The following is a 26,527-nucleotide window of genomic DNA, read 5'->3' as shown; positions in this document are numbered from 1 at the left end:
CTGGTTGTTTTATGGTCTGTTTAATCACTGAAAGGTGGTTTTGGTTCTACTCTGTTATGATGCTGTTACATGATGTGATTTCATTGTTTTATTGATGTGGTTTATAGAGCTACACTATAATACTCAGCCACAGTTCAACAATGATTACACTATGATAGATAAACAGGTGTTTTGGCCTGTGCTCTGAGACTGTATTGTATTTCACCTTCTATATACAGTACTTCCCTGATGGGGTCACCCAGGGGCTTATACTTCGTACCCTTCTTTTCCCCCTACACCAAATGTCTTATAGCTGAAAATAGCTGATATATGAGCTTGTAGTTTTTTTCTTCTCATTTTCATGTCGTGGTGGGGGACCCTGATTTTCAACAAGTTTTACAAATAGTTGATCATCAATCAACTACTTCTGAACGTATTAGTCTTCTACACCATAGTGGAGACTATTCTTCCTGGGGTCCAGGCAACAACAAAAAAAAACACACCACAATACAAATAAAATGCAGAACAACATGGTCAATGTTAGTGAAATAAACACAACATTAGAGAAAAATATTTACATTAAAAAACATGTCTGTCTGAAAATACCAATAATAACAACCTAATTCAATCTAATTTAATCTAATTTCCTTTCTGATTATTGCTTCCATAAGTTTATTTTTGAAACCACATGCATTCTAGTTGGAGTCAAATGTGGGAGGAGCACATTCCAGTTTTAAGTGTTTAAACTGATTTGGATGTTTTATTAACACATTTTGCTGGGGACCCATTGGAACACCTTCAAGGACCCCTTGGGGTCCCCCAAACCACATATTTTAGCGGTGTATTAGAAACGCTTATTATCCATTGACTTAATGCTCTTATAAGGCACAAAAAAAACATTTATTTATGACTGGGAGCAACAGTACACCCAGTCATCTACAGGAAAATGAACTTTGATTCATTGTTTTATTGTGTGTGTGTGTGTGTGTGTGTGTGTGTGTGTGTGTGTGTGTGTGTGTGTGTGTGTGTGTGTGTGTGTGTGTGTGTGTGTGTGTGTGTGTGTGTGTGTGTGTGTGTGTGTGTGTGTGTGTGGGGCATTCCTGTTATCAGAAGACAATTTATCAAAGTCCATTTCCTTGTTTAATCGTGTCAGCCTTTTTGTGAGACTGAGAGTCACTCGTCAGTCAGAGACTGTCTGCGACTGCGACACGAAAAAACTAACCGAGAGGCAAATATCAATCAATAAATAGATCAATGAATAGACGGACGGATCATTTGAACAACCTGGCCGACTGATATCTGCTACAATCTCCACTGAGGTAAGAACAGGCAGATTACAAAAAAGTGCTAAAACTATTACTGTTACTATGAATACTGCAACCACTAGAAAAAAACATTACTACTACTACTGTACTTACTAGTAGTATATTACTATAATAACTACTAGTATAACTACTACTAGTATTGATACTCATAATGTTATTGTTTTGTCTTCTAGTATTCCTCTGGTGTAACAGCCTCAGAGAACATTCCAGATCAGGTGTGTGACCGGCAGACAAAATGGCTTCCCGTTTGACTGTTCAGGAAGAGGAGCTGAACTGTCCCGTGTGTCATGACATCTTTAAACATCCCGTTGGGCTGTCCTGTGGCCACAGCTTCTGCAAAGACTGTCTACAGGAATGGTGGACGGAAAGACCAACAAAAGAATGTCCTGTTTGTCAGAGAAGATCCTCCAAGGACAATCCTCTCACAAACTTTGTGCTGAAGAACCTGTGTGAGAACCTTTTGGAGCAAAAACGCCAGAGCTCCTCATCGGTGTGCTCTGAGGTCCTCTGCACCGCACATGATGAGAAGCTCAAGCTCTTCTGTCTGGACGACCAACAGCTGTTGTGTGTCGTGTGTTGCGGTTTAGAGAAACACACCAGGCACAAGTTCTTACCTGTGGACAAAGCGTCTGGACTTTACAAAGAGAAGGTCCAGGAATCACTGAAGCCTTTAAAGGAGAAACTGAAGGTCTTTGATAAAGTTAAAACAGATTACGACAAAACAGAAAATCACATCAAGGTTCAGGCCAGGAACACAGAAACGCAGATTAAGGAACAGTTTCAGAATCTTCGTCGGTTCCTACAGGAGGAAGAGGAGGCCAGGATCGCCGTTCTGCGGGAGGAAGAGGCTCAGAAGAGTCAGGAGATGAAGGAGAGGATTGAGGGTCTGAGCAGAGAAATGGAAACCCTCTCCAATGCAATCCAAGCTGCTGAGGACCAGCTGAGAGCCGACGACCACGTCTCATTCCTGCAGAACTACAAGACCACGATGGAGGGAGTCCAGCTCACCCTGCAGGACCCACCGCCGGTCTCAGGAGCGCTGATAGACGAGGCCAAACACCTGAAGAACTTGACCTTCAGAGTCTGGGACAAGATGAAGGACATTGTCTCCTACACTCCTGTCATCCTGGACCCCAACACTGCTCATCCTGAACTCATACTGTCTGATGATCTGGCCAGTGTGAGACGTGGAAAGAAACAGCAGCTTCCTGACAACCCAGAGAGGCTTGACCGCTGGTCGCACAGAGTCCTGGGTTCTGAGGGCTTTAACTCAGGGTCTCACAGCTGGGATGTTGAGGTTGGAGACAATAAAATCTTTACACTAGGTGTGTGTGTGGAGTCTTACCAGAGGAAGGGAAACACAGAGAGTGGATACTGGTTTATAAATTCAAATTTGGGTGAATACAAAGCACTCTCCACATCAGGGGTTCAGAGTACTGTTCTCTCAGTGAATCAGAAACCCTGGAGGATCAGAGTCCAGCTGGACTGGGACAGAGGACAGCTGTCCTTCTCTGATCCTGATTCTGACACACACCTACACACCTTCACACACACTTTCACCGAGAGACTGTTTCCATTCATTGCTAAATATGGTGGTATGTCTCTGAAGATGTTACCAGGGAAGATCTGTGTCACTCTGGAAAACCACAGTTAGAACGTCTGGTGTCCAATAAAAAAAACCTACAGAATATATTGATCTGGCATTGATTAAGGGCTAATATTTTATGGCAGGTCATTAATTATTATTATTATTTTTTAACCCTTTTAGGGGCACGGTGGCGCAGTCGGTAGCGCTGTCGCCTCACAGCTAGAAGGTCTTGGGTTCTATTCCCGCCAGGGACGCTGTGGGCGCTGGGGGCGTGTCTTCTCCTCCGCATCATCAGCGCCCATACCCTAGGTGGGGTTGGCGAAAGGGCCTACTCTGTGTGGAGTTTGCATGTTCTCCCCGTGTCTCCTAGGGTAGTTAATGCCCTCACAAAAACATGTAGTAATCCTGGTCACTATACTGCCTCAGCCGGGGCGCCTGATGGAGGGGAAGGGAACTGGTTGGAATAACGTGTTCCTTCCACGCGCTACGTCCAACCAGTGAAACTCCCCCCTGTCAGGTGACAAGAAGGTCAGTTGGCTCTCATGCATTGAAGGAGGCATGAGCTCGGCTCTGGCCTCCCTAGGCTGGTGGGGGGAGTGTAGTGCCCAGGATCACTTAGCAAATTGGCACCGGGTGAATAAAGGGTTACAAAATCGAGGGATAAAAATGATTTAAAAAAAATATTATTTTAAATCGGTTGCAGTGATTAATTAATTCATGTATCATTCAGTTTCAAATGACTTTGGTATTTTAGACAGACAGACAGACAGACAGACAGACAGACAATGCTTTACAAACACAGCTGTGGTGGACAGATAGTTAGACAGACAGACAGACAGATAAAATGATTCCTGATAACATACTTTTATCTTGTAGTAAAGGGTCTTCAAAACGGGGTCTGGGACCCTTAGGGGGTCCTAAGAGTTATTACAGGGATCAAACTTTTGTGTGATAGGAACTTTTTCCTTTTTTTTCACTAAACCACTTGAACCCTAGTATCCCTATTCTGAGGAATATTAGCCAAAAATAGCAGCACTACAAGCTTGTAGATCTGCTATTTTAGGTTTGGTGTAGAAGGAAAATAGTGCAGACCAAGTACAGAGCAAGGTAACAAGGTAAAAACACCAACATTAATTGACAGAACACAGATGATAGTGTTGTCAAGTCTATGAAGCTATCTATGACATCTATGAAAGTTTAATTTTATACAATTTGTAGCGGGGGTCCCTGCTTCATCTCTCTCTCAGTCCTTGACCTGAAACATTTTGAAGACCCCTGTTGTAGTGTATAAACAATCAGTTGGTAATTCTATTGGTATAATGGTGACATGTTTGATATGATTATTACTGATAACATGTTTTATATTGTAGTGTTTGTCATTTATGGATCAGGTTTGAATTCTATAGTTTCTATGTGACAGTGATGATGTCTGTTGATGTATTTGATCTGATTAAAGATGATGAGAGTAAAGTGAGTCAGACATGTGTTTGTAACAGTCAGCATTCAGCAGATCATACACTAGAAGATTTATTAAACGTTAAAGTACTCAATCAACCCTGCAGTAGTTGAGTAAAAGTATAGATAGTGCTGGTCAAATATTACATAGTGAAAGTTACTCTGTCAAATTGGTACGGTAAAGTATCGGAGTGCATACTTAAAAAAAATACTAAGAAGAATTCAAAGTGCATGCTTTTAAAAATACTTAAAGGACGACTTCACCCATTTAAGATGGTTATAGTTCTACTCTGTTATGATGCTGTTACAAGATGTGATTTCATTTTTTTATTGATGTGGTTTGTAGAGCTACACTTTAATACTCAGCCACAGTTAAACAATGATTACACTTGGGGGGTTGGGAGGAGTCCTAACAGTGGTGTAAAGTAACAAAGTACATGCACTCAAGTACTGTACTTACAGTAAGTACAAATTTGAGGTCTTTTTTTTCAATACCTTACTCTATAAAAAATATTGTACCCACTACAATTATTTGAAAACTTTAGTTACTAGTTACTTTGTAGATTTGATCATTACAAAGCACACTAACCCTACATTTATTTCGGCTATTTGAAAATAGCAGATATACCAGCTCACAATGCGTCACAATGTAGATCTGCTATTAAAAAAAAAATGTTTTATACATTTTTAACTTGTGAAATGGGACATTCTGCACAATTAGTACTTTTTCTTTTGGTACTTTAAGTACATTTTGATACCAATACTTTTTATACTTTTATTCAAGTACATTTTGAATTCTAGACTTGTACTGGTACAGTATAATCATTTATAAAGGTACCAAGCTATATTCTTTCAAATTAAATAATGTGTGGTGTGTCTTTAAATGCCTGGGCTCCACTCACTGTAACACTTAATGAATAGTAATTAGCTGGCCTTGCAGTTCCTGCAGAGAAAGCAGACCGCCTGCTGTTTCCAGCAGTTCACCCTGAGAGCCACAAGGTGGCAGCATGTCCTCATCTATATACTGTATCCTCCTCCTGTCCATTGCCAGAGCCTGTTTATCTGCTGACCTACATCAATAGAAATGAAGCTAAAGCAGAGAAAACTGGGGGCGACAGAAACAATAACATTGAATGATTGAATGGATTTGTTTTATCGGTCCTTTATAGGACCAGTCTGTTGAGGAGGTGTTTGGGATGAGGAGGTGCAACACGTCCCCACGCCTCCCAAACAGAAGGATGATGATGAGGGGGAGACCCGCTGAGGAGAGGCAGATGGTCCAGAGACTGCTGCTGGTCTGGAAAATCCTCTGTTATTTGGTGGCGGCTCTCCAAAAAGATTGCAGATCTACAAGCTCGCAAGGGGTCGCGGACGCCTTGCGAGCTTGTAGATCAGTAATTGTTTTTTTTTTGGCACGTGATATACCGTCGAATGACTGAGCATAAATTAAGCATAACAAACAGACAATAATACTCACTTACCATACTGTACGCCCACACACACATCTACTGAATGGAGTCTGGTTTGTCACCCAGTCTCTCTCTCTCACACGCACACACACACACTCACACTCACATAGAGTATTTTAAGCATGCTTGTCAAAAACTGCACACAAAGAACGGCAGATCTACAAGCTCACAATGTGTCACAATGTGTGAGCTTGTGGGTAGATCGATATTTTGGCTATAAAAGCCGTATATAAGTGGTTAACAGCAGTTGTCTCTCCGCTGTGATAGATTTATGGTAATAACGGTATTTAACGGAGCGGAACAAGGCTTCCCTTTCAGTGGTTTAAGGCTTGTTTGACCTTGAAGAGTGACCTTCACCAGCGTAGAGGCTATAAAATAATATACGTTATAGTGCGGCACGATAAATTGTTGCTGAGGCTGAATTGTCCCTTGTTTCTGAGTGAAGGTTAAAAGCTGTGTTGATTATTGGGGGTTTACGTCCCTGTGACAGCGTCATGTCCAGGGGGTGTAGGCTACTCCTTGTACATCGTGTCCAGGAGGTGTATTTGTACATCATGTCCAGGAGGTGTACTTGAGTGCGTTGAAATTCTTTATTGGGAATAACCCATTGAGATGAACCATCTCGTTTTCAAGGGGGTCCGCAATTACAGAATATACATAATAATACATATTAAAGGTAGACTAAGTGATATCTTTTGGTTAAAATAAGTGTTAAATATATCTGTATTCTGATAGTACTCATTGATATAGAATGTTTGTTCCGTAACAGGAGTGCATGTTTCTCCAGCTCTTTGGTAATCAGAACATGCATTTTCAGGTCGGGATACCTATTTTATCCAATCAGGAGAGAGAACTCGCACAGGATACAGATTAAATAAGTGAAATTGGAAGTGATGACACAAATAAATGAGCAGACAACATTTTGAGCTGGAACATTGGACATTTAAGCTGATGTGGGTACTCTCCTGATTGGCTGATGATTGGTCACCCACCTGAAAATGTATTTTCTGTTTATTAAAGAGGTCATGTTTCATAGGCCTGCATGCATATCCAATGGATGACACACATTCTACATGTGTTTTATACTCTCTTGGCTTCATTGTTGTTTAATGGGATGCAAACAACACATAGTCTAATACTATCTTTGGCATGCTGATTAGCATGGCATTAATATTCATGAGCAACAGTAGAGGCCCCCATGGGAACAGATGTTCAACATCAATCAACACAAACGGAAGTAAATAATATATTGATTGTTTGGAGTTTTTTTCTGGGTAGAGTAGTAGAACCATGGGTCTTATTTATAAGATATATACCAAGGTAAGAAGAATGAAGCATTTTCAGTGGTTGAATGTTATATATATGTATAGACCATTGGTTCTCAAAGTGGGGTCCGGGGACCCCCAGGGGTCCTTGAGGGAGTTCCAGGGGGTCCCCAGCTAAATGATAGATTAGGAACCATAATGGACCCTTATGGGTATGTATACATGGAACCAAATGGACCCGTTAGGGTCCATTTGGTTCCATTTGTACACTCTCAGAGTTAAATTAACATTGATTTTACGATATAAATTGGGGTCCAAGAGATAGAAATGCCATTAAATGGGGGTCCGTGGCCTAATGCTTGTCAAGCTGGGGGTCCTTGAAATTAAAAGGATTCACTGCAAGAGCCGTAAAAATCTTCTCTTATGGGGGTCCCTGGCATATCTTTTCAAATGGGGGTCCGCGGGCTAATAAGTGTCAATTTGGGGGTCCTTGACGTTAAAAAGTTTGAGAACCACTGGTATAGACAATACAGCAGTGATGGAAGAAGTACTCAAATGTTTTACTTCAGTAAAAGTATCAATACCCTATTGTAGAAATAGTCAACCCGATCTCACACAACATTGCACAGAGTGTCATTCCGTGCATAGACAACTGGAAAACCCGAAAATCCGTGCATAGCCGCCTCGCATCGCCCCCATTGTGACTAAACCATTTCGGAGGCGCGCAGTCTCAAGCGAACTGGAGCCACGTGAGGGACCACTGAGTGAGCTAAAGCGAACGAGTTTCCGTCCCGAACGTTGCGACGTTCCCTTGAGCCTACTCAGCGCCGTTTGAGTTATGTACCGATATGCACAGAATCGTAAATTTTGTTGTGGGGACTGCTTCCGGGTTACAACCGGTTACACCCACTGTGGGACTCGGCGTACATATGCACGGATGTTCCGGGTTTTCTAGGCGACTATGCACGGAATGACGTGCACTGGGTCCGTGCAATGTATACTAAATTGTGTGAGATCAGGCTGAAATAGTGTGTTACCAACCCGATCGCCAGAGGAAACGTTCTCATTGAACGTTTTTCAGCGTTTCTCAAAATCCGTGCATAGACTACTGGAAAACCACAAATTCCGTGCATAGCCGCCTCGCATCTCCCCCATTGTGACTAAACCATTTCGGAGCCGCGCAGTCTCAAGGGAATTGTCGCTTTGTGAAGGACCACCGAGCGCGCTAAAGCGCGCGAGTTGCCGTCCTGAACATAGCGACATTCCCTTGAGCCTACTCAGCGGCGTTTGAGTTACGTACCGATAGGCACAGAATCGTAAATTTTGTTGTGGGGACTGCTCTACTTCCTGGTTTTTCCAGGTTGCGACTGGTTACGCCCACCGTGGGACTCCCCGTACATATGCACGGAATTTGGGGGTTTCTAGGCGACTATGCACGGAATGACGTGCACAAATCCGTGCAATGTATACTAATTCTCTGGCGATCAGGCTGGTGTTACAAGTACAAGTTCGGTACCAAAAGTAAAAGCACTCATTATGCAAAAGGTCGCATTTCACAAGTTTTCAAATGTATAAACTGTACACAAAACCTTTGAAAATAACAGATCTACAAGTTCCCAAAGCGTTGCAAAGCAATGGGTTGTGAGTTTGTAGATCTGCTATTTTCAAATTGCCGCAAGTAGGTCTGAAGTGGTTTTGTAATAATAATCAAAATCTACAAAGTAACTAGTAACTAAAGTTTTCTAATAATTGTGCTGGAGTAAAAAGTATAATATTTGACTTTGAGAGCAGTGTAAAAAAGTGAAAATACTCCAGTAAAGAAAAAGTAGGCCTACCTCAAAATTGTACTTAAGTATTCTACTTGAGTAAATGTACTTAGTTACTTTCCACCACTGGTAGCCTTATCAATCAGTATGGAGCGGGGCGGTGTTGTGCTTGTCACAAAGAGGAGCTTAACACGAAATAATAAATGTGTTTATTATTTTCTTTGTCTTTATTGTTGTTTAATGGGACAAACACAACACAATGGTTTTCCAAAAATAGCGTAAACTATGCATATTTAGGGTTAGACTGCATGCTGATTAGCATGGCATTAATATTCATGAGCAACAGTAGGACCCCATGGGAACAGATGTTCAACATCAATCTACACAAACGGAAGTAAATAATGTATTGATTGTTTGGGGTTTTTCTGGGTAGTGTAGTAGAACCATGGTTCTTATACTGTATATAAAATATATACCAAGAGAAGAAGGATGTAGCATTTTCAGAGGTTAAAGACTGCTTTGCTTGGCCCACTGGATGGGAAATTTAGATGTAAAAAACTCTCTGATGGAAGCATGGATAAAAACACGGTTGTGTGCAGAACTATTTTTTGTTGCTTAAACTTATGTATTCACTCATTGATTCACTCATATACCAAAATCTGTTTTAACTGAAAAGAAATTGCTTCTCAGGTCAAATATTGATATGCGATTAAACATGCAATTCATTTAGATTAATTAATTACAAAGCCTCTAATTAATTAGATTATTTTTTTTAATCGAGTCCCAGCCCTATTAAGTATAGTACTTGAGTAAATGTCCTCAGTCACTTTACACCACTGTTGAACATTCCACATTCTGGTGGCATAGCAGCAGTATTGTTTTCTTACAGGTGGCCTATATATAGCCTACTTATTCATCTTCTATCCTATCATAATATGCCCGTTTCTAATAATAAGTGAACTGCTATGTATTATATATTGTAGAACATAATGTGTGTGTGTGTGTGTGTGTGTGTGTGTGTGTGTGTGTGTGTGTGTGTGTGTGTGTGTGGGGGGGGGGGGGGGGGGGGGGGTGTTGACGCAGCTCCGTTTGGACTTCTAGCCGTTCAGAAGGGTCTGGTGTTACACCGACATTGGTGACCTGTTGAAATGACTCCCACCAGGGGTCACTGTTTTGCAATTTGCCATCAGTGAGGAAATGCATAGAGAGTCCCTTGATGTTTAGTTTACCGATGTTTAAACTGCAGTAACAAATACATAGTAGAATGCTGTTTTGTTGTGTTTGGAACTATATGGTTTGGAAGCATTTTCTCCACCATCAAGCACCCAGCTTTTTGTGTGAAATCAACTTTTGTTTTGCCAAAAAATGTAGTTCATCCACCAGATGGGAGAATATTTGCTTAATTCAACAACGCCCCCTACAGGGTAAAGGCCGAATGAAGTGTTCGATAGGATAGGTCACCGATGTGCGCGTAACACCTGTCGGTCCATCACAGGACCTTCCCCTCCCGCGCGTTGCCATGACAACTCCCACCGAGCTTAGACAGGTGTCGGGGGGCGGGGCTGGGGGGACGTATCGCTCAGAGAGAGAGAGAGAGAGAGAGAGAGAGAGAGAGAGAGAGAGAGAGAGAGAGAGAGAGAGAGAGAGAGAGAGAGAGAGAGAGAGAGAGAGAGAGAGAGAGAGAGAAGAGAGAGAGAGAGAGAGAGAGAGAGAGAGAGAGAGAGAGAGAGAGAGACACGGAGAGAGAGAGAGGCACGCACTCACACACACAGAGAGAGGCACGCATCATAACGTCAGAATGAAGAGAGCACCGCCTACACAGAAACGCCACCACACTTTATAGTTTAACAGCGGTGTATTCATAAGGATTATTACATTCATATTGAAGGATTCATATAAGGATATTATATTCATAAGGACGGTATGATGGTTCATCACTCAGGCTCCATCCAGTCCTTCAAGCAACACAAAGGTTTGTTTTATAGAAACACACTTCACTTTGACTGTTGTGTCACGTGTGTGGAATGTTCTATGTTGTTGTATTCTATGTTCTGTGTTGTTGTATTCTATGTCAGTGGTTTTCAACCTTTTTCGCGTCAAGGACCCCCAAATTGACACATGTTAGCCCATGGACCCCCATTTAAAAAGATATGCCAGGGACTGCCAATCTACACTGTGTCATCATCATCAGTGTTCATTTAACTCTGATAGTGTACAAATGGAACCGGTTCCATTTGGTTCCATTTGTACACTCTCAGAGTTACGGACACATAAGGGTCAATTTGGTTCCTAACTATTAATTTGGCTGGGGACCCCCTGGAACCCCCTCAAGGACCACTGGTGGTCCCTGGACCACTGGTTGAGAACCACGGTTCTATGTTGTTGTATTCTATGTTCTATGTTGTTATTGTGGTCTTAATTGGTCTTCATCGCCTCGAGCGCTTTACTCTCGCGCTAGTCATTAATTGAGTTGGAATGAATGGAATGTTTGTGGCACGAGACGAGATGATGTGACGCAGAGTTGTGTCTGATGTTTTAATACAGGGGTCTTCTGCAGGGGGTCCGGGACTCCGTAGGGGGTCCTCAGAGTTACTACAGGGGGTCCGCCAAATCTTTGTGTGATAGGCTATTTTTTTAATTGTTTTTACATTAACCACTTGAACCCTATAGCATCCCTTTTTTGAGGAGAACTTTAGCCCAAAAAAGCAGATCTACAAGCTCACAAGGAGGGGTTGTGAGCTTGTAGATCAGCATTTTTTGTTAAAGAGGTATAGGTGTAGAGGGAAAAAAGAGCAGACCAAGTAAACAAAAGAAGTATAATCTGAAACACAATTTTATACAATATAGAGTATGGGGTCCCTGTTCCATCTCTCTCTCAGCCAGGGGGTCATTGGCCTGAAAACGTTGAAGACCCCCGGTTTAATATCTTCTGTTTATCATGGATATAACTAGCCTTTGATCAAGACTATCAGAGATGTATTTGATAGAGTCTGACTTTTACACTTCGCAAAAATATGTCAGAATCGATTAACAACCCATTTAGACTGGGAAAGACTCATTTTTAGATTTCTTTGGGTATTAAAAGAAAATAGCAGATCTACAAGCTCATATAGCGCGGCACCGAGTGCCGCGCTATATGAGCTTGTAGATCTGCTATTTTTTTTTTTGTTGAAAAATCGTGACAATTTGTGTAAATCTTTAAATATATATATTTTAAAGCAAACATTTGCAAAATGTTTTGTTCCAGGGACCCCAGAATTAAAGATTTTAGTTACAAATGTTCGCTTTAAAAAATAGATATATATTCAAGGATTTGCTCAAATGTGTACGATTTTTCAAAAATAGCAGATCTACAAGCTCATATATGAGCTTGTAGATATGCTATTTTTGAATAGCCAAAGCAATCTTAAAATGACAGAGATGCGCCCCCGTATTGAACGGGTTAAATTCATCTATAGTTTTGATCCAAGGCTAGAATATAATATAACCATAATAATAATAATAATAATAATAATAATAATAATAACAACCACAATAAACAGTTAATAACTCCATTCACACAACACATTATACAGGCCTATATTATGCTTTGGAATTAATGGGAAGACATCTGTTGTCTCCATGTCTCTGTCCATGATGCTGAGACACATCTGTTGTCTCTATGTCTCTGTCCATGATGCTGAGAGACATCTGTTGTCTCTATGTCTCTGTCCATGATGCTGAGACACATCTGTTGTCTCTATGTCTCTGTCCATGATGCTGAGACACATCTGTTGTCTCTATGTCTCTGTCCATGATGCTGAGACACATCTGTTGTCTCTATGTCTCTGTCCATGATGCTGAGAGACATCTGTTGTCTTAATGTGTCCATGGTCATTTTAGATGTCTTTGGGCTATTCAAAAATAGCAGATCTACAAGCTCATAGCGTGGCACCAAGTGCCGCGCTATGAGCTTGTAGATCTGCTATTTTTGGAAAATCGTGAAAATGTGTGCAAATCTTTTTTTTTATTTATTTATTTTCTTAACTTATGTTGCCATATCAGTGATTCTCAGACTGTTTCATGTCAAGGACCCCCACAGTGATATGTAGGCTATGTGGCCACGGATCCCATCTCAAAATGTGAGATCTCAAAAAGGAAGATTGAGTTACAAATGTTTGCTTACAAAAACATATATTCAAAGATTTGCACAACTTCTCACAATTAAAACAAAATAAATAGCAGATCTACAAGCTCATACTATGAGCTTGTAGATCTGCTATTTTGAATAGTCAAAATAAATCTAATAATGACAGAGATGTGTTCCCGGATTGAATAGGTTAATATCTCTGTCCATGGTGCTGAAAGCTTGAAGTTCTCCTATAGTCATGTATGTCGGTATGTTTTTCTATCAGACTCAGTGAAAGCATCCATCCAGTCAGGCTGACTCCTTTTCATGGATTGAATGTTGAATGAGTCTGTAAATAGTGCAGCACGTTTAAGAATACTTTGTGTGTGTGTTCATTATTCATGATGAGACAGCTGGGGCACGCTTTCCTGATTCATGTCCACCATTTGTTCGGGGGGTGGGGGGGGGGGGGGGGGGGGGGCATGTTGTTAGTAATAATAACCTACTGGTCTGGAATCATTAGTAATTAATCAATTATGCAAAGTAGGCTGCAGATGGAGACATGTTTAGACGATTATCAGTCTTTTAAAGGAGCAGCTCACCCAAAAAATAATTACTTATTTTCTATCAATTGTGACTGAGTACAATGATATAGGCCGCAAGTAGGCATTTGTCTTTTTTTTTTTACAGATTATTAAAGTACAGAATATAAGCTTTCAAATGAAGTGTCATTAATTTAAATTTGAATCTTGTTATCTATTATTATTACATACTCCATGAAGCATTGAATTCATAGGGATTTTTTTTTTTTTTTTGTCGCATTCCTGAGACAATAATTTGATGACCGGTGGAAAGATGCTAATGTGTCCAGTAGGAGACTCAGTAAGAAAAAGAGACTCTGCAAGTCTCCTACCTCCTACTCTAATTATTGGCTCAATGCAACAACAACAAACAAAAAACAAAAAAATCTCCATGAATTCAAGGCTTCATGGGGTGTGTAATTGATAGAAAATGAGTCAGCTTTTGGGTGAAATACTCCTTTAAAGACCTACATTATGACACTTCTTTCTTTCTTTCTTTCTTTCTTTCTTTCTTTTGTTCTTTCTTTCTTTTGTTCGTTCTTTCTTTCTTTCTCTGTCTTTCTTTCTTTCTTTCCTCCCTCTCTCTCCAGACACAGTGTACATGAAGTAACATTTGGGTTTCCACATCAATATGTTCCAGAATTAGCTCATGTTCCTCTGTAGTCCCTGGGCAGGTTTCAACAACACTGCTGCTGCTCCTACTGATCCTATTTCTACTGTTTCAGCCTCTTTACTCCTTGCTTTCTGCTTTAGTTTCACAATAGATTAAGAAAAAGGTTTAATACGTTGTCTTAATTTCTCTTGCTTTGGCTAACTGATCAATCAATGGCGTCTGGGACCCGATCTACAAGTCTCATCAGCACAGCCTAAAATCCAGTGGTGTAAAGTAACTAAGTACATGATGTACTTAAGTACAATTTTGAGGTACTTTTACTTTACTGGAGTATTTCCAATTGTCTATACTTTTACTTCTACTCCACTACATCTCAGAGACAAATATTACTTCACTACAATTATTTGACAACTTTAGTTACGAGTTACTTTGCAGATATACATGATTACATTATGAAACATACATTAACCACTTTAGCCCTGTTTTATATAGGCTATTTGAAAATAGCCGATCTACAAGCTCACAACGCGTCACATCGCGACGCGTTGTGAGCTTGTAGATCTGCTATTTTCAAACGTTTTAGTACTTTTACTTTTGGTACTTTAAGTGCATTTTGATACCAATACTTCTGTACTTTTACTCAAGTAAATTTTGAATTTGGGACTATTTATTTTAACGGAGTACTTCTACATTGCAGTATTGATACTTTTACTCAAGTAAAACATTTGAGTACTTTTTCCACCACTGCTAAAATCTACAGGCAGGGGAACCTCCTGGGTCCATGTCAGAGTCTAGACTGAGCCTAAAGAGCCTCCTTTCCTTTCCTAAGGGTCCCCATCGACCCAGGGGGTCCCCGTGGACCCAGGTCTCTGAAACGACCAGCCTGAGGACAAAAGCTCATTAACCGGCAGATTAAAACGTCGTCTAATAGCCGACCTTGCCAGCGATTCTGAGCATTTTCACTAAACTCTGAAAATATATTAATAATATTATTCTTCTCAACGATCCATCCAGTGATCACTTTAAAAGACGTAGCCGAGTCTTGTAGCATCAGGGGGGAAATATGTGTGCTGTCGCGATAATCCGTTCCATAGTTATTGGCAGTTGAATGTAGGTTGTTTTTGCCAAAAAGCAACAGAAAATGTTTTTTTTTTCAAATCCATCAGAATGGGAGTGAACGTGGCTGTTTTTTTTTTTGCGATCATGTGATTTCCTGCTTCACTGAGAGTCAAATGGTGACTCATAGGTTAGCGAAGAGCGCCATCTCATGTAAAAACTGAAAAAAATCAACATGTGGGGTGTGGGCGTTGGATTGACATACGTCAAAACACATCATTGGTGGTCTATTGACCCCAGGAGGGTCCCCACATGATTATTCGGGAGGTCCTCAGATGACAGTGAAGTGACACTTTTAAGGACTTTTAACACAGTGATTGCCAAGATATTAAACATAGTTTTCTATCCCCTTGCCAGCGTATAATTACCTCAATCCGATGATATTTGAAACGCTGTGGAACCGACATTGTGTCCCAAAAACACAAACAAAATAGTCCCCGTGGGTTGGTGGAGGGATCTGTGTATCCATAGGAACGACATACAGTAGTTCCAACCGCGATCCGCCATTTTGGGGCTTCGGCCCGCTGAAAACTAGTGGTTTTCAATGCAAAAAAAAAAGAAACTGAGTTAGGGCGCGCTCCCACCGCACTTTTATTTTACCTCTGGGGCAGAATCTGCCAATGCTTTGTCAATGCAAATGCGTGGATTCACGCAAGAGCAGATTTTTCCGCTTATCGCGCAGACCTTGCGTTTATCCGCTCTACACGAAGAAGCATAAAACTGCTGGAGGCAGGAGCTGATTTCCCCCCTCTGTCCAATCGGGTGAGTCGAAGGCGGACCGTCCCAAGACTCAGGAAGCAACATGGTGCTCTCAGTGGACCAACTGGTTGTAGCCATAGATATATATCTATGGTTGTAGCTGTTGCATCTCACCCAGTACTTTATGATTTGTGCACTTGGGGTTCGTACATCTACATACACATTCAGATTTAAAATATAAAGTGCTTACCCCATGGCCACGGATTTTACAATCATGTACGGCCCCTCAAAAGTACCCGTATCTTCCGTATTGTTCAATAAAAAGCATTTTAATCCGATTGGTGGCCATTTTATAACGTACCAACAGTGCAATACACCTCTTAACCGCTAGGGTCGCGCAGTTGAAAGCATACGGAGAAAATGACCACTGATTGGATTAAAATGCTTTTTATTGAACAATACGGAAGATACGGATACTTATGAGGGTCCGTACATGATTGTAACATCCGTGGCCATGGGGTAAGTACTTTATATTTTAAATCTGAATGTGTATGTAGATGTACGAACCCCAAGTGTGAAAATGCAAAGACATTTTTTTGTCTAGTGGCTAGTGTCTAGTGGCGGTGCGGGCTATACTACGGGGACGGTCTTGAATGTGAGTGACAGGTGCGTCACAGCGTTTTTCTAGAATCCGCTGGCTGCAAAAAACTGTGGCCGCGCACAACCTGCGTTTAACAGCGGCCAGACAACTTTTGGTGAGAGCGCGCCCTTACAGCTGTTTTTCTGAAAATCTCAAAAACAGGAAGCGGATGGCTTCCTGTTTTTTTGGAGCGACGTCACATCCACATTCTACTTCTTTGAGTGACGATCGATCATTCCAAAGCTGTGTTAGGTCGCCCCTTGTGGAATATTCCCCAAAAAATGAAAGAACGCATCAATGTGATCTTGGCAATCAATGTGTTAAGACCTTTTTAATACCCAAAAAAAAGAAAAGAAGAAAAAGCCGTTGTCAGCTTGTAGATCTGCTATTTTCACAATATTTATCTGTGGAACCGAGTCAAACTAAATGTAATGCCTCAACTCCTACAATTCCAAGTGCTTGTCAGGGTGGGGGGTCCCCAGTTCATTGTCAGGGTGGGGGGTCCCCAGTTCATATAGCAACATTAATAAAATAAGAAAGTGGAATTAACAAATTAAGGAATACTTACTTAGGATTTAGAAGGCGTTCTTAGAAATCGTCTTCAGGTCTAAATGGGTTAAAGATCTTAAGAAGTGGAGTGATATGATGATGATACCAGATTAAAGATTATGTAAGAAGTGGAGTGAGTTATGATACTCTTTCTTGGTATTAAGTCCTGGAGTTGCAGGCAGCCTTTCTGAAACAGCTCTGGCTGTCTGATTGATTTTCAGGGAGACCTGTTGTTAAGACTCTGTCACAGCAGTCGAGTCGACTGAAGATGAAGTCTTCCCCAAATCCTCTAATCCCTGATATGGTCTTAAGGTGATAGTAATCTATCTGGGCTAAGCAATCCAGGCTTTAGTGGAAAGCTTAGATCTTAGAGCTGAACAAGCGGCAGCCAAGAAAAAACGTACGGTTGAAGGAAGATTAGAAAAAACGATAAGAGATTAAACAAAGACAAATAACTGTCTGTACCTCAGTATAGGAGAGACATTTACCAGATTGGATGGTTTCACGGTATAGCAACAAGATCAGGCATGTGTTTTGGCCCCAAACCGTTCAGTGCTTTATAAACCAACTGTAGTCATTTTTTTTTAATTAAGCCAGATTAAAGGAGTGACAACTATTTGACTCTTATAATAATTCAGACTAGAGTTTGTTCAATTCTTGATATTAAAGTTCAACTTTCTTTTTCTTTCTGCAGTGTTATTTCAAGATTTCTTTGGCTATTCAAAAATAACAGATATACAAGCTCATAGCGGGGCACCGAGTGCCGCGCTATGAGCTTGTACAGTATATCTGTTATTTTTGAAAAGTCTTGAAAATTTGTGCAAATCTTTGATAATATATTTTTAAAGCGAACATTTGTAACTCAAATCTTTGCTTCTGGGGGGTCCCTGGAACAAAATATTTCACAAATGTTTGCTTTAAGAATATATATATTCAAAGATTTGCACAGCTCATATATAGCGCGACACTCTGTGCCACACTATGAGCTTGTACATCTGCTATTTTTTAACCAAAGAAATCAAAAAATGACAGAGATGCGTTCCCGGTCTTAATGAACTAATGACACTACGGCAGAAGAGATGGGACAAACAAGCAACACTGTGTCTTATGTAAAGCTCAATTTATACTCGCCATCGCTCGCCGCTGGTATCGCCGCCAACAACAACAACAACAACTGATTTACAAGCTCACAAAGCATCACGATCATTAGCTTGTATATCAGTGGCTGTTTGTTGGCTAAACGACACCCTGGTTCTGTGGAGTATTTAGGCGTTCAGAGAGGACGGTGTGGACATTCCACACACAGCCGGGTAGAGTTACTGTAATGAAAAATCTATAAGACATATCAAACAATGTTCAGGCTCATGTTTCTAATGGAAAATACTACTTCAGACTCTGTGTGTGTGTGTGTGTGTGTGTGTGTGTGTGTGTGTGTGTGTGTGTGTGTGTGTGTGTGTGTGTGTGTGTGTGTGTGTGTGTGTGTGTGTGTGTGTGTGTGTGTGTGTGTGTGTGTGTCAGCGCGTGCGTGTGCGCATGAGTGAGGGCGAGAGAAAGAGGCAGAGAGACAGAGAAGGAGGCAGAGGAGGGAGAGGGTGGATATAGAGAGATATAGAGAGAGGTACGTAACCTTTAAACACATTTTGACAAACTGCTGCTATTGGTGCACAATTTAAAATACATTTGAAACATTTGCTGCTATTTGTTTCAAAGGTTTTTATCCCAAGCTAACCTTTCCGATGTGTATATAATTACTGTATAACTATTGCTGACAGCAAAACTCTCATGGTTTTGTAAGCTAGTGTTTTCTAAGTTGCAACGTGGCTCTGTTTTGATTGTTTTGCTCCATTTTCGCTTTGGTAATGTAAACACATGTTTTCTCACGCCAATAAAGCACCTTTATATTGAATTGAATTGAGAAAAGAAGTGTGAGAGAAAGAGAGAAGGAGAGAGAGAGAGAGAAGTTCCAGTGAGTAGACCACTGTCCTCTTACACCTTATTTATACTGTGTAAGACAATGCTACTGAGCCTGATCTGTGGTCTCATGGTGGTATAATTTGGACCATATCTCAGGGTCTGGAGCTTGTATGATTCACGATTCTGTGCCTAACGGGACATAACTCAGACGGCGCTGAGTCGGCAGAAGGTGACTTCGTAATGTGCGACTCGCTCACCTTAACTTGCTCGGCGGTGCCTCTCGTGGCTCAAGTCCACTTCTGGCGGCGCACCTCCGTCGTGATTCGATCCCAGGAGGTTGGGGCTTAAAGCCTAATGATTAGCGAGGCACGCCACAGAGGCAGGCGCTGGAATGTTTTTTTTTGCTGTATTTCAATGCGACTCCACCCCGTGACAGCACATACATAGGGTAACATTGAACACTGTAACAAGTATTATTTAATTATTAACAATTTAATTGAAATGTATGTTAAACATGTATGTGATTATTACACTTAAACCCTGGCATCCCTGTGTTGGGCCAATTTGTTTTGAGAATTCAAGAACAGTAAAAAGGCGCTATGCATTGTGGGGTTGTAGATCGGCTATTTTTGGCAATTTGTTGAACGAGGGAAGTATATAGGATTAAGTGGTTAGAGTCATACTAGTCTGTAGACGAGTTGATCCAGATATGTTTAAGGTGTCTTGCCCTTCATAAAAATAGCAGGTTCACCCCTACTGTTGTATTCTGGTGAACAGTATAAACCCTTTAACCACAGTGTGTATTCTGACAGTGGCAAGCTGTGAACATTTCAGTGTTCAAAGTGTGTGGATGTAGAATGGAGACAGGAGTGTGATGTTGTTTACTGCTGTTAAGTCAGGAAGGTTTGGTGGTGTTTACTGTCAGAGGCAGACTTTACTGTCAGAGGTAGAGTGGGGCGGCCGTAGCTGAATGGTTAGAGAGCCCGCCCGGGGAGCCAGAGGCCCCAGTTCTTGTCCCAGGTTCAATTCCAGGCCAGCCATGTGTCAAAGTGTCCCTAAGCAGGACACTTATTTAACCCCCCTGCACGCACCCTGTGGGCAGCCGTCAGCTGGGTGAAACTGAAAACAGAATTCCCCCCCGCGGGAGCAAGTCATTGTTATTAAGCAGTGTTGGTAAAGTCATGCAGGTTTGGTGTTTATAGTGTCAGAGGTACAGTAGAACAGTGTCAAGTCATCAAGGAGTCAACACAGGAGGCATTGCCCTAGTGTTGATTTCGGCGACTAAAACTATGACGAAAAACGTTAGTCGACTACCTTTTTTCACGATGACTAAAACTAAGACTAAATATATTGATCATTTTGTCAAATAAAGTGTAAAATCAGGCATTATGACGCCATCAAGCCACCGCCAAAATACATTTTTGTCGACTAAATCAACTGTAGATTTAGTCGACTAATCTTATGATATTTAGTCGACGGAAACTAGACAAAAACTAAAACATTTAAGATGACTGAAATATGACAAAAATACTATTGACTAAAACTAAATCAAGATTTGCTGTCAAAATCAACACTGTTTTGCACCAAATCCCATCCTGACGTCATTATTAACATCACAAGTAATCACCACACATAAGAGACTCACAGATTGAGCGAGAGAGAGACAGAGAGAGTGAGAGTGTGTGTGTGTGTGTGTGTCCGTCCAATTGTGCGTGTGCGTGTGCGTTTGTGTTTGTGTGTGTGTTGGGGGGAGGGGTGTCTGTGTCAGGGTAATCTGCTGTAGTTATGTAATACTGAGGTTGTGCCATGGTTGTGTAATATGATACCGAACGCTGTGATATGATACACACACACACACACACACACACACACACACACACACACACACACACACACACACACACACACACACACACACACACACACACACACACACACCACACACACACACTAACCAGGTATATTATATACTGCTACTACATATTATTATTATTAATGAAGTGTTTGTGGGGAGTACACTACAGTAGGTTTACTGAAGATGAATGCAAGGACACATTTTCCTCCTGCTGAGACACAAATCCTTTAATCCGTCATTGTGTGTTGATATCAGCAGGCTGACATTGTGATTGTGTCTTAATGTGACTTTTCTCCTCTTAAACCCTATCATAATTAGTCATCCGGGGTCCCCCAGGGGTCTTTACTTGGTCCTCTCCTTTCCTTCCTCTACACCAGGGGTCTTCAACGTTTTCAGGCCAAGGACCCCCTAGCTGAGAGAGAGATGAAGCAGGGACCCCCTACTCTATATTGTAAAAAATTGTGTTTCAGATTAAAGTTTTTTTTTACTTAGTCTGCTCTTTTTTCCCTCTACACCTATAGCCTCTTTGCCGAAAATAGCAGATCTACAAGCTCTCAACGCCTCGCGCTGCGAGGTGTTGAGAGCTTGTAGATCTGCTATTTTCCCCTCAGAAAAGGAATTCTAGGGTTCAAGTGGTTAATGTAAAAAAACTAAATCCTATCACACAAAGATTTGGCGGACCCCCTGTAGTAACTCTGAGGACCCTCTAGGGGTCCCGGACCCCCTGTTGAAGACCCCTGCTCTACACCAAATATCTTCGCTGAAAATAGCCGATCTACAAGCTTGTACACTGGCTATTTTTTTACCGGATGTTGACTTATTATGACATGTCCAGAATAGGGATGCTATGGTCTACCAAAAGTAAACGAACAGAGGAAACAAAATACTTTACAAATGCTCGCTTTAAAAATATACATTTTCAAAGATTTGCAAAAATGTTGACGATTTAAAAAAAAACAGCAGATCTACAGTACAAGCTCATAGCGCAGCACTCGGTGCCGCACTATGAGCTTGTATATCTTCTATTTTTTTTTTACCATCCCTTTTCTGAGGAGAACTTTAGCCAAAAATAGCAGATCTACAAGCCCACAACGCCTCGCAGCGCTTGTAGATCGGCTATTTTTGGCAAAGAGGTATAGGTGTAGAGGGAAAACAGAGCAGACCAAGTAAACAAAAAAAAGTATAATCTTAAACACAATTTTATACAATATAGAGGGGTCCCTGCTTCATCTCTCTCTCAGCTAGGGGGTCCTTGGCCTGAAAAACGTTGAAGACCCCTGGTTTACAGTATGTAGCCCATGGTGACATCGATCAATTCTGGATTAAAAGCTTCTAATATATTAACAATTCCCCAAAATGTGCGTTGCAATTTTCTTCTATAAATCTCACACTACTAAGGCAGCAAGGTGCCCTTTTTTTTTACTTGAGCACCTGCCCCTCAAACTGTCTGTGCACGCCACTGTTGAATGGTATGAATGTGGGATGTCCACGTGACCGGTAAACATGTGTTGGTTCCCAGTCACTCTTGATGTATTTGTCAGTGTCCTGTTATAGTCTCATTCTCCTGGCTGCTATTTTCTCGCTCACCCTCGGTATTTCCCCTCATACATATTCTTGTTGGTAACATGTTGTTCACTCTTGCTGATGTTCAGTACGGCAAGCAACATCCTGGCAGTGGTGGAAAAAGTACTCAAATGTTTCACAAAGTATCAATACTACAACGTAGAAATACTATAGAAAAGTAAAAGTCCGGAATGAAAAAATGACTTGAGTAAAAGTACAAAAGTATTGGTATCAAAATGTACTTAAAGTACAAAAAGTAGAAAGTACTCATTATGCAGAATATCCCATTTTACACATTTTGAAATGTATACAAATCCTTTGAAAATATATAACAATCATTTGAAAATAGCAGATCTACAAGCTCACAATGTGTTGCATTGCTATTTTCAAAGGAACGTATATAGGGCTGTGGTTAATGTATGTTTTGTAATAATAATCAACATCTTTCCAGTAAGGAGTAACTTCAAATAATTGTAGTGGAGTAAAAGTACACTATTCGCCTCTGAGATGTAGTGGAGTAGAAGTAAAAGTACTGCAAATTGGAAGTACTCCAGGAAAGTAAAGAATACCTCAAAATTGTACTCAAGTACAGTACTTGAGTGCATGTACTTAGTTACTATCCGCCACTGCATTCTGGTGTAGCACCCGTCTAGAGTCTTCTGCAGGGTTGGTTTCAGGGTCCAGCATTCACTGCCATAACCCATTGAGACCTGAAGCCGATGTCTCCTAAATCTAAACAGTTTTCTGAAAAACGTATGTTTCTATATCAGTGGTGTTCAATCTTTTTCATGTCAAGGACCCCCACAATGATATGTATTTGGCAGCGGACCCCCATCAAAATATTTTGTTCCAGGGACCCCCAGAAGCAACGATTTGAGTTAAAAATGTTCGCTTTAAAAAAATATGTATATCAAAGATTTGCACACATTTTCACGATTTTTTTCAAAAATAGCAGATCTACAAGCTCATCGCGCGGCACTTGGTGCCGCGCGATGAGCTTGTATATCTGCTATTTTTGAATAGCCCAAAGTGTACAATAATGCTTTTTAGCTCAAATCTAAAAATGACACAGTTCCAGGTCTTAATAGGATAAAGCAGAACAGACTCTATGCTGTTGCATAGAAGCTGAGTTTGATTTGTCGGGGAGAGGATGTTATATTATAGCTGATAATAAAACACTCCATGGAGAAAAGAAAAGGGCTTTGTTTTTCCTGGAAACTCACCGTTCAGCCCTATTTCAACCTGTCTATATGAGTGAGTGAGAGAGAAAGAGATAGCCTGGTGTATTCTGGTCTGTTTTTATGTTTTTAACTTGCTCATGTAAAATGTGTGTGTGTGTGTGTGTGTGTGTGTGTGTGTGTGTGTGTGTGTGTGTGTGTGTGTGTGTGTGTGTGTGTGTGTGTGTGTGTGTGTGTGTGTGTGTGTGTGTGTGTGTGTGTGTGTGTGTGTGTGTGTGTGTGTGTGTGTGTGTGTGTGTGTGCGTGCGTGCGTGCGTGCGTGCGTGCGTGCGCGCGCGCTCCGGCTCAAGCAGATGAATAATTGAGGTGTAGAATCGGGGAACTGAGGCATGCTGGGAAACAGCCCACTGACCTGATTCTCTGTCTATCTGCTACTCTATGCCACACACACACACACACACACACACACACACACACACACACACACACACACACACACACACACACACACACACACACACATAGTTGCTTCTGATGTCCCACACACTTGAAAAAAACATCAGTCTCAGTGCTTAAATACAAACAAGTCCAGAATTTACAGAATGTAAACAACAACACATAGTATGCAGAATGTCCCGTTTCACAAGTTATCATATGTCTAAAATGTATACAGATCTGTTGAAAATAGCAGATCTACAAGCTCACGATGCAACGCATTGGGAGCTTGTAGATCTGCTATTGTCAAATAGCCAAAGTTTAAATAGGGCTGAAGTTGTTAACGTATGTTTTGCAGTAATAATCAAAATCTACATAGTAACTAGTAACTAAAGATTTCAAATAGTGGAGTAAAAGTACAATATTTGGATCCGAGATGTAGTGGAGTACAAGTAAAAGTACGGCAAATTGGAAATTCTCCAGTAAAGTAAAAATATCTCATAATTGTACTTAAGTACAGTACTTGAGTAAATGTACCGAGTTACTTTCCACTACTTGTATATCAAGCCGCCTTAGGCTACAGAAACAGGAGCTAGGCTCGTGGCCTATGGTTCCAAAGGCTACTTACTTTACAGCGGTGACGTACAAAACTAGCCGATCTGTTTTTGCATGTTCTCCCCGTGTTCCCTAGGGTAGGTACCCTCACAGAAACATGTAGTAATCCTGGTCTCTATACTGCCTCCCCCTGGTCAGCCGGGGAGCCTGATGGAGGAGAAAGGAACTGGTTGGGATAACGTGTTCCTTCCACGCGCTGCGTCCTACCGGGGAAAGTCCCCTCCGTCAGGTGATAAGAAGGTCAGTTGCCTCTCATGCATTAAAGGATGCATGAGCTCAGTGCTGGGCTTTCCCTAGGCTGGCAGAGAGAGTGTAGCACCCAGGATTACTTAGACAATTAGCGCTGGGTGAAAAAAATGGGGTTACAAAAATCATGGGATAAACATTTAGTGAAAAAGGAAAACAATGCTGATCTGCAAGCTCACACAACGCAACGCACATCAGACAGATGGGGGTATGGGTACGCATACTACAGGGAGGGAGTATGTGAGAGAAAGTGGATAAGACTGACAGTAGCAACCGAAGTGGAACAAAATATGTATACCATTATGCAGTGGTGGTAAAAGTACTCGCATTTCTTACTTAAGTAAAGGTATCAATACTGCAATGTCGAAATACTCTGTTACAAGTAAAAGTACCGGCATTCACTCAGTACTGTACTTGAGTACATGTACTTTCCACCACTGCTTTTATGTTTAATGATTTAACATCGCTGTGTGAAATCCGCTCAGGAGGCAATAATTGCAACTCTTTCTCTCCATCAATTATTTGTGACGTTATTATATTCTTCAAAAGGGTCGGACATCACTCATTCATTCATAGCTTCATTATGCTAGCTATGGTATTCTCTTGTAGTTTTATAATGAACATGCTGTAGTTCAAAGAGGGTGCTTTGATTAAAGCAGGGGTCTTCAACAGGGGGTCCGGGACCCCTAGGGGGTCCTCAGAGTTACTGCAGGGGGTCCGCCAAATCTTTGTGTGATATGATTTTTATGAACCCTAGTATCCCTTTTCCTGAGGAGAATGTTAGCCAACAATAGTCGATCTACAAGCTCGTAGATCGCTGAGCTTGTAGATCGGCTATTTTTGGCAAAGAGGTATAGGTGTAGATGGAAAAAAGAGCAGACCAAGTAAACAAAAAAAGTTCAATTTGAAACAAAATGTTATACAATATAGAGTAGGGGGTCCCTGCTTCATCTCTCTCTCAGCTAGGGGGTCCTTGGCCTGAAAACGTTGAAGACCCCTGGATTAGAGATTAGGGAACAGTTAGAGAACCACGCTGCTCTACTTATAACAGAGGATCAGATATATAAATAGCAGACCACACATCGTAGTTACCCACACCGTGCTGCTCATACAGCGAGGTTAGCGATCGATGCCTGGGATCCAAGCTCTACTAGTAACTGAGCTGAAAAGAATAAATAACAAGCAATTAATCAAAGACACAAAGCTTCATACTAACGCACAGAAAGCTACATTTGGCATAAAAACTATATTGCTCGCTCGCTCACTCACTAATTCTTTACTTAAAGGTAGGGTAAGTGATTTTCTTTGGTTAAAATAAGTGTTAAATAGCTCTATAATTATTGTGATAGTACTCATTGCTTGTCTCTCCAGCTCTTTATAAAACAGAAAATGCATTTTCGTTTCAGTTTCATTCCAATTTTATCCAATCAGGATAGAGAACTCAATCAGGATATAGATTAAACAAGTGAAATTGGAAGTGATGACACTAAGAAATGAGCTGACAAAATTTGAACTGGAACACTATAAAAATGAAGCTTAAAAATGGGTTCTTTCTCCTGATTGGCTGA

General features: G+C 41.1%; 2 protein-coding genes across 2 annotated transcripts in view; both read left to right on the top strand.

Moving 5' to 3' along the window:
* Positions 1-1,241: 1,241 nt before the first annotated feature.
* LOC311046841 (E3 ubiquitin-protein ligase TRIM35-like) lies at positions 1,242-5,611 on the top strand (the record flags this gene model as incomplete). Its single annotated transcript, XM_084059411.1, has 3 exons — positions 1,242-1,298; positions 1,478-2,557; positions 5,535-5,611. The coding sequence occupies exons 2-3, from the start codon at positions 1,540-1,542 to the stop codon at positions 5,609-5,611; spliced, it is 1,095 nt and encodes a 364-aa protein (XP_083915537.1). The 5' UTR covers positions 1,242-1,298; positions 1,478-1,539.
* Positions 5,612-10,773: 5,162 nt separating this feature from the next.
* Positions 10,774-26,527, top strand: part of ano3 (anoctamin 3) — a gene marked incomplete at both ends in the record, with an annotated part of 110,667 nt that continues 94,913 nt past the window's right edge. Inside the window, one exon of the mRNA XM_084060403.1 lies at positions 10,774-10,819. Coding sequence (XP_083916529.1) covers positions 10,774-10,819 — 46 coding nt within the window. The remainder of the gene's footprint in view (positions 10,820-26,527) is intronic.

Source organism: Gymnoscopelus microlampas, assembly GCF_963454915.1.
Source record: "Gymnoscopelus microlampas genome assembly, chromosome: 6".
In the NCBI taxonomy this organism is placed as follows: domain Eukaryota; kingdom Metazoa; phylum Chordata; class Actinopteri; order Myctophiformes; family Myctophidae; genus Gymnoscopelus; species Gymnoscopelus microlampas.
Note: the sequence above shows the minus strand (reverse complement) of the source record. Positions and strands in the feature narration are given on the sequence as shown.